This window comes from Cryptomeria japonica, chromosome 9 (assembly GCF_030272615.1).
Source record: "Cryptomeria japonica chromosome 9, Sugi_1.0, whole genome shotgun sequence".
Classification (NCBI taxonomy): Eukaryota; Viridiplantae; Streptophyta; class Pinopsida; order Cupressales; family Cupressaceae; genus Cryptomeria; species Cryptomeria japonica.
In genome coordinates, this window is record NC_081413.1 from 537,108,307 (window position 1) to 537,121,151 (window position 12,845).

Below are 12,845 nucleotides of genomic sequence, written 5' to 3' on the forward strand. Positions count from 1 at the left end.
TGCCACACAAGTTGTGACCTTACCACAATCATTTAAACGTTTAAACAACTTCCTTCCAACATTGTATTAGATTTGGTATTGACATTAGAATATGTTCCAATCTAAAATGGTTCAAATGTCCTCCTTTCATGAATCTCACTTCCTTTAAATCCTTTTCAAAATGATCTTTTGTTGATACTTGCAAAAGATGACACTAGTGATTTGTTGTGTTAAGGTCATGTATTGAAGTCAAATCTTGTCTTAAATATTTGTTTCTTCCTAAAAAAACTTATTATGGACACCACTCTTGCTAGCTTTAGAAGATATTGGCCTCTCGTGTTTGAAGTTATGTTGAATTTATTATTCGTGAATTTGTTTAGTGTCTTTTTATTAAAGCTGCTCAAGTAAAAATCTCTGATAAATAGATTAAATACATTAACAAAATGTTATTTATAGAATATAATGTTTGTTCGTACATATCAATTGTACTAAACATGTTGATCGGTTTTACAGAATATTAGCACATCCACAAAGGTCTCGATGCATCATAGAGTGTTGCTAGTGAAGTGGCAAGAAAATAAGAAGCACAAGAAACACTTAATCAATTCTCATTAATTTTTACTGGCATACAAAGTGGAATTGGACTCTCTTGCAGATTACCCTCTTCCTACAACAGATCATGGAAGATTCAATTCAGCATGGTCAGAAAGGTTAATCGATCAAGTTAGTGACATACTGGGTCAGGACAAGGAGTTGATAGATCGTGTAGATTGATAATTATTACTTATAATTCTTCTTTTTTAATGTCTTGTTCAATCCTAATAAACTAGAGTAAAACCTTGTTTCTATATTTAAAGTAATGCTGCTCATTGGAAGTTCAAGGGGATGCCACATTGAAACCTTTTCTAGTTGATTACCACTAATTCTTCTTTTTTTATTGTCCTGATAACTAGTAATTCTTCTATTCTATGGCCAAATGCATGAAGAGAGAGGGTCGAAGTGATAAATATAACTCTAAGTAGCTGCTTAGCACTTCTTTTATTTTCTACATCTGATTCAAGACTATACAATAGTGTAGATTAAACATACCACTTAATTGTTTGTATACCAGCTTCAAAAGGATTCTCTAATTTCAAGACGGGGAAATCCTATGGTAAAATAAAATGCATAATACCATTATATCCAAAAAATGTAGAAAATCATCTTCTAATCACAGGCTCATCAAGTTTCTTCCTGCTCTGAATAAAGGCTAACAAGCACACCCAAACTTAAACTCCAGTCTTTTGCGCAATTGCTCCCATCATGCCACCACATACAACTTAATTAATTCAAGGAACATTTCTTGTCAAAATTGTATTTATTTTCTACTTGTCTATAAATCTGAAAAAGAAGGCTTCCTTATTCTTTAAAATAGATCCTTATTCTGATGCAGTAGAAATATGTATGTATGAAACAAAGAAAATACATCCTTCAAACAGTTTCCCTGAAAATTTTCTCCATACCTAATCCATTTAGAACATAATAAGAGACAACAAATAAGAAGCCGCAACTCATCTACCCTTCATTCAAAGCAATTTTGAAACTACATAGGCCACATGCAGTTTATTTAGTGGATAAAATGAATCAGTAAAGTGAACGAAAATGAACTTCCACAATAACATATGCCAAACATTCGGTCAGGACTCTCATGACTATCTCTACAAATAATGAATGTTGAACGGATCCCTCAAGAATGGAGAGTTTAGAAGTCACGTTCCCATACAAACTACCATCTGTGAGAAATTAGTCATTCACAATTAAAGCCGGATTTCATCGCAGAAGAATTTTCTCATATGCTCAAGGCTTTATGTCAACAAAACTCAGAATTGTCTATGAATGACAAATTTACAAACACATTACATTGAGAGTTCTTTGAATTTTTGGAATCGCAAACCAAACAGTGGTTATCTGCACTGCTCGAACAGACCGCCATTATAAAATTTGATATTTTACATTAAAGATGCACATATTTGCATACACCTTATAAACTAATTCAACAATGGTTCTAATCTTCAAACCTCCAATGGTTTTTCTAGCTATCTGCAAAATCAAACCCAGAAGTCCATGTTTATAAAGTATCAACATAATATGGTAAAGAATTCTGAAAATTAAGTTTTTTGAGTGATGGCAACCAAAAACCTACTGAGTCATGTGGCAGCTGCTTCCATGTCTGTATTGCTCTTCTGATTGTTGACTTCCATTTCAATTTCCTTGCGAGATGCTTCCCACAATTGATCTTCTATCCCCAGTTTCCGTAATTCTAGTAGACCACGTACAACTGGTTATAAACCCAAAGTGTTAGACCCAACAAGCATGTCACAAACAAAGATAACTCAATATAAATTCCTTACTAACCTTGCATACATTTATGAATCACAAATTCCAGAATATGGTATATTAAATTCATTACCACGTGCACAGAAAAGAACAAGAAACGCAAAAATAAAAAATGTTCGATCTCAACTGATATTGGAACTCAATTAAAACTCGATAGAAATTCCTTACTAACCTAGCACACATTTATGCTAAATAAATTTCAGAATATAGTATATTAAACTCGTTACCACATGCATAGGAAAGAACAAGAACACAGAAAATGTGAGCTTTTAATACTCGACTTATTCAAGGTTCAATCTCAACCTGTAAATTGAAGATCAATTGGAATCTAATATAATAAAGAGTTTTTATTAAAAAATAATGTTAAATAATTTTTTAAATTAATATATTAATATTTATTAATATTAATTTTGTTTAAAATTTTCTTACTATATAATATATTAAGTTTATTAATATTGTATAATGCTTATAAATATTTTTTATATTAAAAATATTGGGAAATGTGTATATTGGCTCTAATATTCTTGTTTTTAGATTACAACTATATATATTTATGAATTTTTTATGTGTTTTTTATAGAAGAACCCAACACGAAACCAACATCAAATTCTTTACTAAACCAAAATCAAACTTCCATGTTTTGGGTTATGCAGGATCACTTGTGGACCTGCATGCTCCTATATCATGGAAGGAGTTCCTTTCATGTGATTGGAATGTAATTGTGCTATTTAAGGAAATCTACGAGCTTTATATGTGTTTTGGTGCAGTTGGGATGTTTTAAAGTAGTTTATTTTTGCTATTTTAGGTGTTCGGATACTCAATAAACATTGTAAGGTGTCTAAATGATTTCAACCACTTTGAGTTCCTCTGGGTCAATTTTTGCATTATACTTCATTTTCATCCCATGCTTGCTCTTGTTTACTGTTTTGTTGCCTTCACGTAAGCCTATTCTGCTTAGATAACTTCATTGGTAGGTGGCCCACTCATGGCACATAGTGATGATGTTTCAATTTACAAGGGGATGAAGAAGTCTGTATCAGCCCAAATCCTTGATTCACATCTACAACTCGCCCTAGCTCAGGATGTATATGAAGTGAAAGATAAGAAATAATAGAAAGACAACCTGAGCCCAATTTAGTTACCTTGATGGTTGAGGGTGCTTATGAGCACATTTTTTGGACCCCATATGTTTATGTATTGAACATATTGGAAGACACTGGGAAAATAGATTGGATGAAAATAATGATAAAAGAAGCTAGAGACATGCGAGTATCCATTTGCAACCATCATATCTCACTCGATTTATTTAGAACTATTTCAAGGAAGGCATTCCTCAAGCTTATGGATACTACATATGCCAACTACTTTATTTTGTCAGTGGATATTTGAGGTACAAGCACCTCTACAGTTAATGATGGTTAATCTAGAGCAAAGTAGATGGCTAAAGGTAAGCACGACTTACAGAAAGTGTAAAACAAAGAATCCTTTGCAATGGTGATCCACAACGAGGTAAGAAATTGCTGATTTTATTATGAAATTGGTAATTATTTTAATGTTTCTAACTTGCAAATTATTTTCATTCTTTGTAATAGCATTGAGTCCTTGTCATTTGAGTCTTAAGTCTTTCTTTCTTTTCTTTTTTTCTGTAACATGTTTGCAAAGATGTTTGCCCCTTTATCTAACCTATTGTGTGGTCATAAAATATGTGGATACAGACTCTCCTAGCCTTGGAGAGATTTATGAGACATTCAACAACATGCTTGGGCAAATGAAGCAAGCCGTTAATAATTTAGTAGCAAGAATCCTATTTTGGAATTTTATGAGGAGCATATTAGGCCCATTGTGACACAGTGATGAAACATTATGAACACTACACATCAACAACAGCCACTAGCAGACAACAGAATTGTAACTGGAATGCTACTCTGCCAAGTATGATAGAAACTATACAATTGTTTCTCTTTTACCACCCATATCCAATCTTATTAACTCTTCTGAACCAATATCATCCATTTGGCTGCACCTTCCATGTGTGAGTGCAATTTGAACAGGATAGATACAGCATCTTGCTTTAATGCATGTCTTACAAAGATTAAATGATGTCTGCTGGAGGGAACACACTTCCAAATCAACAAATACAAAAATAACTGAACACATTCAAAAGAAAACAGCTTAGAGTTAAACAACATGCATATGCATATATGCATGATAACTAAATGATAGACTACCCATTGTTCCTACGTACTGCTTTTAAAAGTAGGAAAAGATAATCTAATATCTTTTAAGTCGGTTTCTGTTAAATAAATAAACTAATAATATTTCACTCTCTAAAAACATGTATTATAATTTATAATCAATAAAAGCATTTCAAGAAATAGAAAATAGTTTTTCTAACTTCATTTCAAATTTATGATGCAAATAAAGAAGCCTGTGCTCTACCTCTTAATATAAGAAAGCGAAAAAAAAACAGAAAATCACTAATAGGAAGCAAGTTCATGATTATAAAAAAAAAAGTTCTCTCCTAATTTTATATCTTAGCATATATGTCAAAACAAGCAACCAAGTCCACTTAGCATATGAATATCAAATATATATCCTTTCACAAGAACAACCAAACTGACGATTACCATCAACAGCATCATGAGATGTAGGAGATTGATTACTCCGGCCAATCCAATATTGAAGCCTTTCTTCAGCAACATCCTCTTCCACTCCATGGGTTTTTGCTCTTCGCCAAAAATATATTAACCAGGCCTGCCATCACAGATTACAGCTATCAAAGTGTGCATTTCTCAACTGGCAACAAGTATGAGATTCCAATAATATGCACCAAGATAATATAGATGGAGCATGCATATAAATTGACAGTAAATCATCAAATTTGGTATGCCAAAATATTCAGGTTTTGACCCCGTCTGGAAAAAGGAAAAGAGCAACTCATACAGTAAGTAAAACATCTTTTATAGGAATCTACATCTTTTCAGTCATAGAACTGCTTGTTTATTTCCCTTTTAAGTGTATTTGCAGTCACCATTTTTGAATAAAAAAGAAGCATAAAGCAGAAATCAATTCTCAGGAAACTTAAATGTGGCTGAAAAAAATGCATAGGCATTACATGATGATCGGGCTGTAATCCAATTAAATCCACAAAGGTAAGATTTGTGACACGAGAAAACTTATAAAGCATTAAATGCTTAAACTTTGCCAATGGGGAAAAAGCCCAAAGTGGTGCCTCGCATTCATCATTAGTCCTCCTACAAACAAATACTTAAAGATGTTCGTGTCTTAGGTGGGTCTCCTGCCATCATAATTATTATCAATGTAAATGAGAAAAAAATGTAGTATTGTATGATTACTCATGAAAGGCATGTTGAGATGACAAAGAACACAAGGGTCAAATACCACAAAAATTAAATATCTAAGAAAACATAAGCCATGAGCAAAATTATACATAGCTGCCGAGAGATGGGGACTGGTACTGGCTTGGGAGGCAGGGACTTTGTAGGAGTATGCCACCTTCAAATAAAGGGAGATGGATGCTAGGAGATTTTAAAAATATAAACATATTTATATATATAACTTGAATTTAGAACAAACAAAAAAATCATATAATGGATATGCAATTTTAAAGAATGTAAAATACTAAATTGCTTAAAAATATAAAATTCTCAGTTTAAATTATTGAAATAGATGTGAATGCAAGTGAACATTAATTATATTAGTCTATTAGTGAATTTTGTTTCGTTCATTTCACTTTTGTCAACCACATATCAACACTTTCGAACAATGTTACAAGACTTGCCACGACTCAATGAGTGCCAATGTGAGCAACCCTGACCAAGTCTTGGGGACTCGAGACTCAAGTACTCAGTGAACCTAGGAGACTCACCAAGTCCACCAAACTTGCTGGACCCAACAAGTTCTGTAGGATGGACTCAACTGCAGCTAGGGAAAGAAAAAGTTACAAAAAGATAATTACAAAAAAAACATAAGGTGTTAAAACAAAAACACTTAAAAATCATCTGTTACACCCTAAAACTAAATTCATTTTTTTTCAAACACAAGGAGTGAAATGGCACTTATCCTTTGGTTGGAGCAAAGATAAATCACTAAGATGGAGATCTTCAGCCTTGGACCTCTTTACAAAACGTATTCAAAGCAACTCTGATGGCATTGCAATCAAGTAAAATTCTATTAAAGGCATAATTTACATTTAAAAATTAAAACTTTTAGATCTCTTATGTTAATATTGAAAGTGAAACTCAAAGTTAGACAATGAGATTGATTTTATTTCTTCTAATTTCAGATGCATGGTGGGAAAAGTTTGGTACTAAAGAGCAAAATCTTCAAAGGATTGCAGTTTGTGTCTTGAGCCAACCATGGAGTGCTTCAATTGGAGTATATTTGAACACATACACTCAAAGAAGTGCAATAGTTTACGTTGAATGATCTTGCATATGCTCATTACAACCTTCACCTTCGTTAAAAACAAATCTTGGGTATCGACTTATCTACTATCAGTCTAGGGGAGGTTGATCCACAATTAGATTGGATCACCGAAGTTGACGATCTTGTCTTCAGCAATGAGGACCTTGCATGGCTTGATCAGGTGGATCGAGAGGCAGAGGCAATAGCCATGACAAAGGAGGATAAAGAACAAGCAGATAGAACACAAGGAGACCCCTTGGATATTGGTGTCATTGAGAAGATAGAACACAAGGAGACCCCTTGGATATTGGTGTCATTGAGACACAGGCATAATATCTTGGCTGCATCATTATCCAAGGCCTATCTTAGACACCAGCACAAGACTTGCTGTGATGTAGGCTCCTCTAAGCCATATACTTATATATTTAGTTTTCAAATTTGATTCAACGCCATTGATTTCATAATCCATGAGATTTGCATACATTTGATGTTATTTATAATTTTAAATTTACTAACAATGTTGTTTGCTACAACTAAAATTAAAATTTGTTTTATACTTGTGATTGATGTATACTTGTTTAAATGGATGGTCAAAGTAGCTTATATTTGATTAATTTATTGTGTCTTTAAATTTTATGTATTAAAGGGTGCATGAAACAAGTTTTCAATATTTAAAAATCTCTAAATTTCATGGTTTTCTCAATTTGTCCAGTATGGAAGTCGAGTCCAAGTCTGACTCAAAAATCACCATGTCGAGTTTGAGGTGAACCAGAGTCTAGTAACTATGCTTTCCAAAAACCTAGTGTATTTTATGTGATATATTTGAGAATAGTCTATGGGATATTTCTGAATCTAAGTGATGCTTTTAGCAGATATATAGAGACACACAAAAACTTCATATGTATAAAGACTTACCAAATGGGTCTCTAAAGATGGGAACGTGTTTTCAATAGGTAGAGGAGTGCAAAGGGTTAAGGTATGAGTCTTCTAGCAACAACAGCAAAATAACATGATTATAGTTTTCATTTTCTAGTAAAATTACTAAGCTGTATAAGAAAATGACTAGCAACTTGATTATTGCATATCTAGCATTAGGCATCAAATTAAATTATTATTTTTAAAGAAGCAAGAAAATATTAAGTCAGAATCATGTTAAACAAGATTGAGGACAAGTATGTAATGAAATTCAAAAAAAATCTTGCATCCAAGGTTACATGATTAGTAAAAACAAAATAAAATGTGGAACATAAGAAGCGCTGATAAAAACAACTTCTAACTGCAATAAATAGAAGGGAAGGTCTCCTCAAAAAAATGAAATAGCATTGACCAAAGAAACCATATTGAATATTATAAATTTGGTGTCATTAGAGTTTTATGAGAAAGATGAAGATCATGTCAATATTTTAAAAATGACCTATACAAATAGATGGGACTAGAATGTATAAACAAGTCACAGCAGAATTACAAGTGGTAGAAATAAATCCTCCCTAAAATTTAAAACAGAACTAAATAGACAACAAAAAATGTAATGAAGTAGCAATACATGATGATTTGAGCAGAAACTCAGATCACAGGGTCCCAACATTAATCTTCAGTCAGCACAAGCTAAAACACTACTTATAGCCAGTACCAACACTCAAGAAAGCATCCTAGCACCAACACTAAATACACAAAAATTCTTTAGGATGGCACAAAGAAATTGCGAACTTAAATAGACAAAAAAAAATGTAATTAAGTAGCCGATGTTGGCATGGTGTGATGGTTAACTTGAAGTGTTGTTGTTCTTGCCATCAAAGGTTCAAAACCCATTGGGGTGTAATTGTTAAATGGTTATATTGGGGATGAGGTCCCCCATTTGTGACCTCACTGGTTCATAGCTCTGAGTCAAAAACGTTTACCCCTCTTAAAAAAAAAGGTAATTAAGTAGCCATCCACAATGATCTAAGCTGCATCTTAGATCCCAGACGTCCCATTATTTACTTCAAGCCATCACAAGCACAAACCCTACCTATAGCCACAACCAAAAATCAAGACAAGACCAAACATCCTAGCACCAATGCCAAATACCCAAAAATAATTTAGGATGGCACAAAGAATTTGTACTAATGGAAAATGAACCATTACACCTTCCAAGCTGTCTGTCCACCTCTTTCCCCACAAGGAATTGTAGTTTGTGTAACATAGAATTCTAAAGGGCTTCAGCCCTAAGTCTCAGGACTTGGAATATATATTCATCCCCGATTCCCATGATTAATCAACAGACTTTTGTTTAGAGCTATCCAATATTGCAATTTTCCAATTCAATCACATATCTTTGATATTGTTTTTAGTTTACTATTGTTATTGTTGCATTTATAAGTTAATGCTTTTGTTGTCATTGTGTATACATTCGTCTTTTTATATTTGAAGATGGTTTATAAATATGTCTCAAATGAGCAGCTGAGTCCAAATGAGACCAATACATTACCTCCTTACATTAGATAGAACTGAAAGATTAACACTAGACGACCAACAGTCACAACTTAGAATTCCACATTTGATATTAAGTTTGTTGTAGATTTCATTGAGCCCATATGTGAGGTGATCAGATTTGCAGATTCAACCAAGGCATGTTTGGAGAGGTTTATGAAGAATAGATTCCATGTGAATGAATCAAGAAGATAACAGATGCAAAAGATACTTCTCTATATCCATCGATAGAGGAAAAGTTACATGAGAGATGGAACAAACTTAACACAGCACTTCATTGTGTTGCCTATGCCCTTAATCCTAAATGGTTTGATATAGAGGTGATGAATAAGAGGGCTCCACATCAGGATAGAGAGGTAATGAAGGGATTTTGGGTTACAATAAGAAAGATTTATGGCCGAGGTAAGGATGCTTCAATTTTGAGGAGCCAATGAAATAGGTTTACACGTGGGCAAGGTGATTTGCTTCCGTGGAAGCTTTATATGATATGAAAGTAAAGAAAGACCCTATAGAATGTTGGTGGAACCACAGAGGTGAAACCTCTGAATTGCAATCATTTGCAATAAGATTGATCTCACAAGTAGCCAGCTCTTCATCTTCTGAGAGAAATTAGAGTACTTATGGTTTCTAAAGAGGATGGGATTAGGATCAAAGAACAGAGAACCTAGTGTACATTCATAGCTCACTTCTTCTCTCACATGTAGATCTTGGATATAATGAGAGTCCTTCAGCAAAATGGGATCAAATTTCAACCGATGGCAGAGTAGCCGGAAACTCTTTTGTCCCTCCCTCAACACGTGTATCCCTGTATCCGTTCCTGTATCCAAAATGGATACGTATACAGCTTGGATACACATTGAATACTACACCCACACGTGCCCAAAAAACCTTGATTTCCAACCATGCTAGATACTATGTGATTTGATTTTTTTTCCAAATTTTATGTAAATCTTCCTAAATCTAATTTTAAAAAACTTCATTCATGCATTTAAAAAAAAAAAAAAAAAATTGGCATAAACAAAACCTACACCAATGAGAAAGACAAATGAAATGTTTTTCTATTTCAGTGACCCATTTTTTGGGTATCTTCCAGTACAACTCTACTATTTTTGCATATTGTAAAATGCTAAATCAACTTATCATTATTTATGCAGCAATTATGTGTCTATATTGCTTTTGAAGTAATAAAAATCTCCTGGAATAACTTAGAAAATTGTGTTAAATATATGTGTATGTGTTTTTTATGAATGATGTATCCAGCCATATCCATATTGGAGGTCTTGAAAAATGGCCGTGTCTGTATCCGATACCATATCCATATTTGTATCCATACCCATGTCCGTGCAACTTTGCCTGATGGAGGAGTTGCAGCCATTGTGGATGAAGTGGTTGAAGCAGATGGCCTTACTGATTTACCCCCTATTATTCTACCAACAGAGGAACCTGAATTTAAGAGTGATGACTATTTGGGGAGCATCATAGCTGAGGACCTTAACATGGATGATCATGGCATAGAAAAGTAGATGATAGATTTAAGATTTCTGATTTTTGTTTTTTGTTTGCATATCAGCTTGCTGCTTATCAAGCTATTTTCAATCAGTTTGAAACTTTGACACAATGATTGTATATCATTTGTCATTTGACATATGTGCAATTAAACTTCAAAGTTAATGTTAAACAATATTGTTTTGAAAGTTCAATGTCATTATATTTTCAGATTTTCTATAAATTATTAAATCATATTAAAAAAAATTGCTGTCTCCAAGTACCCCTGCCTCCTATTTTGAAAAATAGGTGTACCGGCACCAATCTCTGGAGTCTCAGTGCAACCTTAAGTAAACCATTTTGAATTATATTTGAATATATTGAATTACCAATTATCAGCTGTACTATGTGTTTAATTTTGTACATTTTCTGCAAATTATATAGATAGATAGATAGATATTGTACAGCCTTACTGAACCTAGGTTAAGAAAAGAGCAAACCACCAAACGAACACTGAATCAGCAACTTCGAAAACAACCAAAAGCGAATAATTTGAATTGCTCCAAAGTGCTCTGATAAAGCCTATTTTTGGGGATTGAATTGCATAGAGGATGGCTATACTACATTTCTAAAGCATATATAATCGATGCTGCTATTTGCTTCTCACAAAAGAGACCAACAGTTTTTGTAAATAAAATGAGAACATTTCTATGGAATGTACAAAAAGGCTGCCAAGGCAAATGTATAAACAATTAGAATAAAATGCATTAAAGAAACGTTTTGAGGATTATGAATGAAAACCTGCTTGAACTGCACATCTTCAACCTCTTCTTGGCTCAACTCTGCATATATCGACATTAATAATGTTTATTAGTTAGCCTAGAGAAACAAAAGATTTATAAAATGTTCTTAGCTTCAAAAAATCGCATTATATAAAAAAGGAGTAACAACTACATATCTATCTCAAGATAAATTGCATGTAGCCATTATGATCAAATTTCTATGACTATTTTACCAAATGCCTCCACAAGCTTTGGACTATCAACTGGGTTTTTCAAGTCTGCAAATTCAACATAAGGAAAATAATATTTATGATCAACCATTAGTAAAAATATAAGAAAAGATTTAACGTGCTATTAAACCAATCCAAATAACAATTCATGTGGAGATATGCAAAAGTTTGTGCTTCTATGACAACTAAGTCAGAAATTGAGTAACTAATAAAATGATTGTTTTCACTTCATATTATGCCAAGAGAGAAATGCACACAGAACTTTTGAAAACTGTATGATCACAAATGAAGTCAAAATAACTCTCCAAGCTAACTATTTTGACTCTTAGACGTACCATTTGCTGAGTACGGACAGTGATATAATCTTATATTTTCTTAGTTCTATGTTTATTGTTTACAGTTAAGTCATTTCATAGTTGATACTTGGAGCTTTGAGCACATTGACAATGAAATTTTCTACAATAATGAATCACTTTTCCAAATCCTTCTAAATGTATTAAGCTTCTACAATGTCCATGGTGAATGCTTTATCAATGTTATATATGCATATTTGAAATTTCTCTAAATTTTTAAAAATTCCCCTATTTTTTTAACAACTGTCCCCTGCCGTCCCCTAAAAATTGGCCCAAAAGTACCTCCATACCGGAAACACGTCCAGCCATCCCTTGTCATCCCAGTCCCTAAAACTCAGTGGAACATAGGTATTACTCAATTCTGATCCTTATTCTTTTCTTCCTTATTTTCTTGATCATTCCATCTTGATCCTCCATGGATGCCTTCTACAAATGAGGCTTCCTTCCTTTTATACCCTCCATAATAGAAAGGGTCATCCCTTTTTTGTCTTGAAAGGATACACCTATTTGGCAATTTGCAATTGCTGCCCTTTTAAAGAGTCACAACTCTTCCTCTTAACCGCTAGCTTGAAACTTGATTATATTTTAATTAAATATCTTTCATTGCAGGAAATCGTTGATAAGTTCTTTAATTTATAACTTGCTTCCTCTATGGATCGCTAGCATCTTCTATTTATTTTAATTAGCCTAAGTAATACTTTTTTTAAGGGCTGTGACCATGATTAATAATGCTGTGATTCCTG

At 33.3% G+C, this 12,845-nt stretch overlaps 1 protein-coding gene across 2 annotated transcripts in view; it reads right to left on the bottom strand.

The window, feature by feature from the left end:
- Positions 1-1,515: 1,515 nt before the first annotated feature.
- The window catches only part of LOC131077102 (coiled-coil domain-containing protein SCD2), a 114,328-nt gene continuing 102,998 nt past the window's right edge, over positions 1,516-12,845 (bottom strand). The window contains exons 14-18 of one of the 2 annotated variants that reach the window (XM_058014532.2): positions 11,753-11,797; positions 11,539-11,579; positions 4,983-5,109; positions 2,162-2,296; positions 1,516-2,058 (exon numbers count right to left, since the gene is read on the bottom strand). In XM_058014532.2, coding sequence (XP_057870515.2) covers positions 2,166-2,296; positions 4,983-5,109; positions 11,539-11,579; positions 11,753-11,797 — 344 coding nt within the window. In that variant the 3' untranslated portion in view covers positions 1,516-2,058; positions 2,162-2,165. Of the gene's footprint in view, positions 2,059-2,161; positions 2,297-4,982; positions 5,110-11,538; positions 11,580-11,752; positions 11,798-12,845 lie in introns of those variants that run through there. The other variant, XR_009113544.2, reaches the window with a different exon arrangement.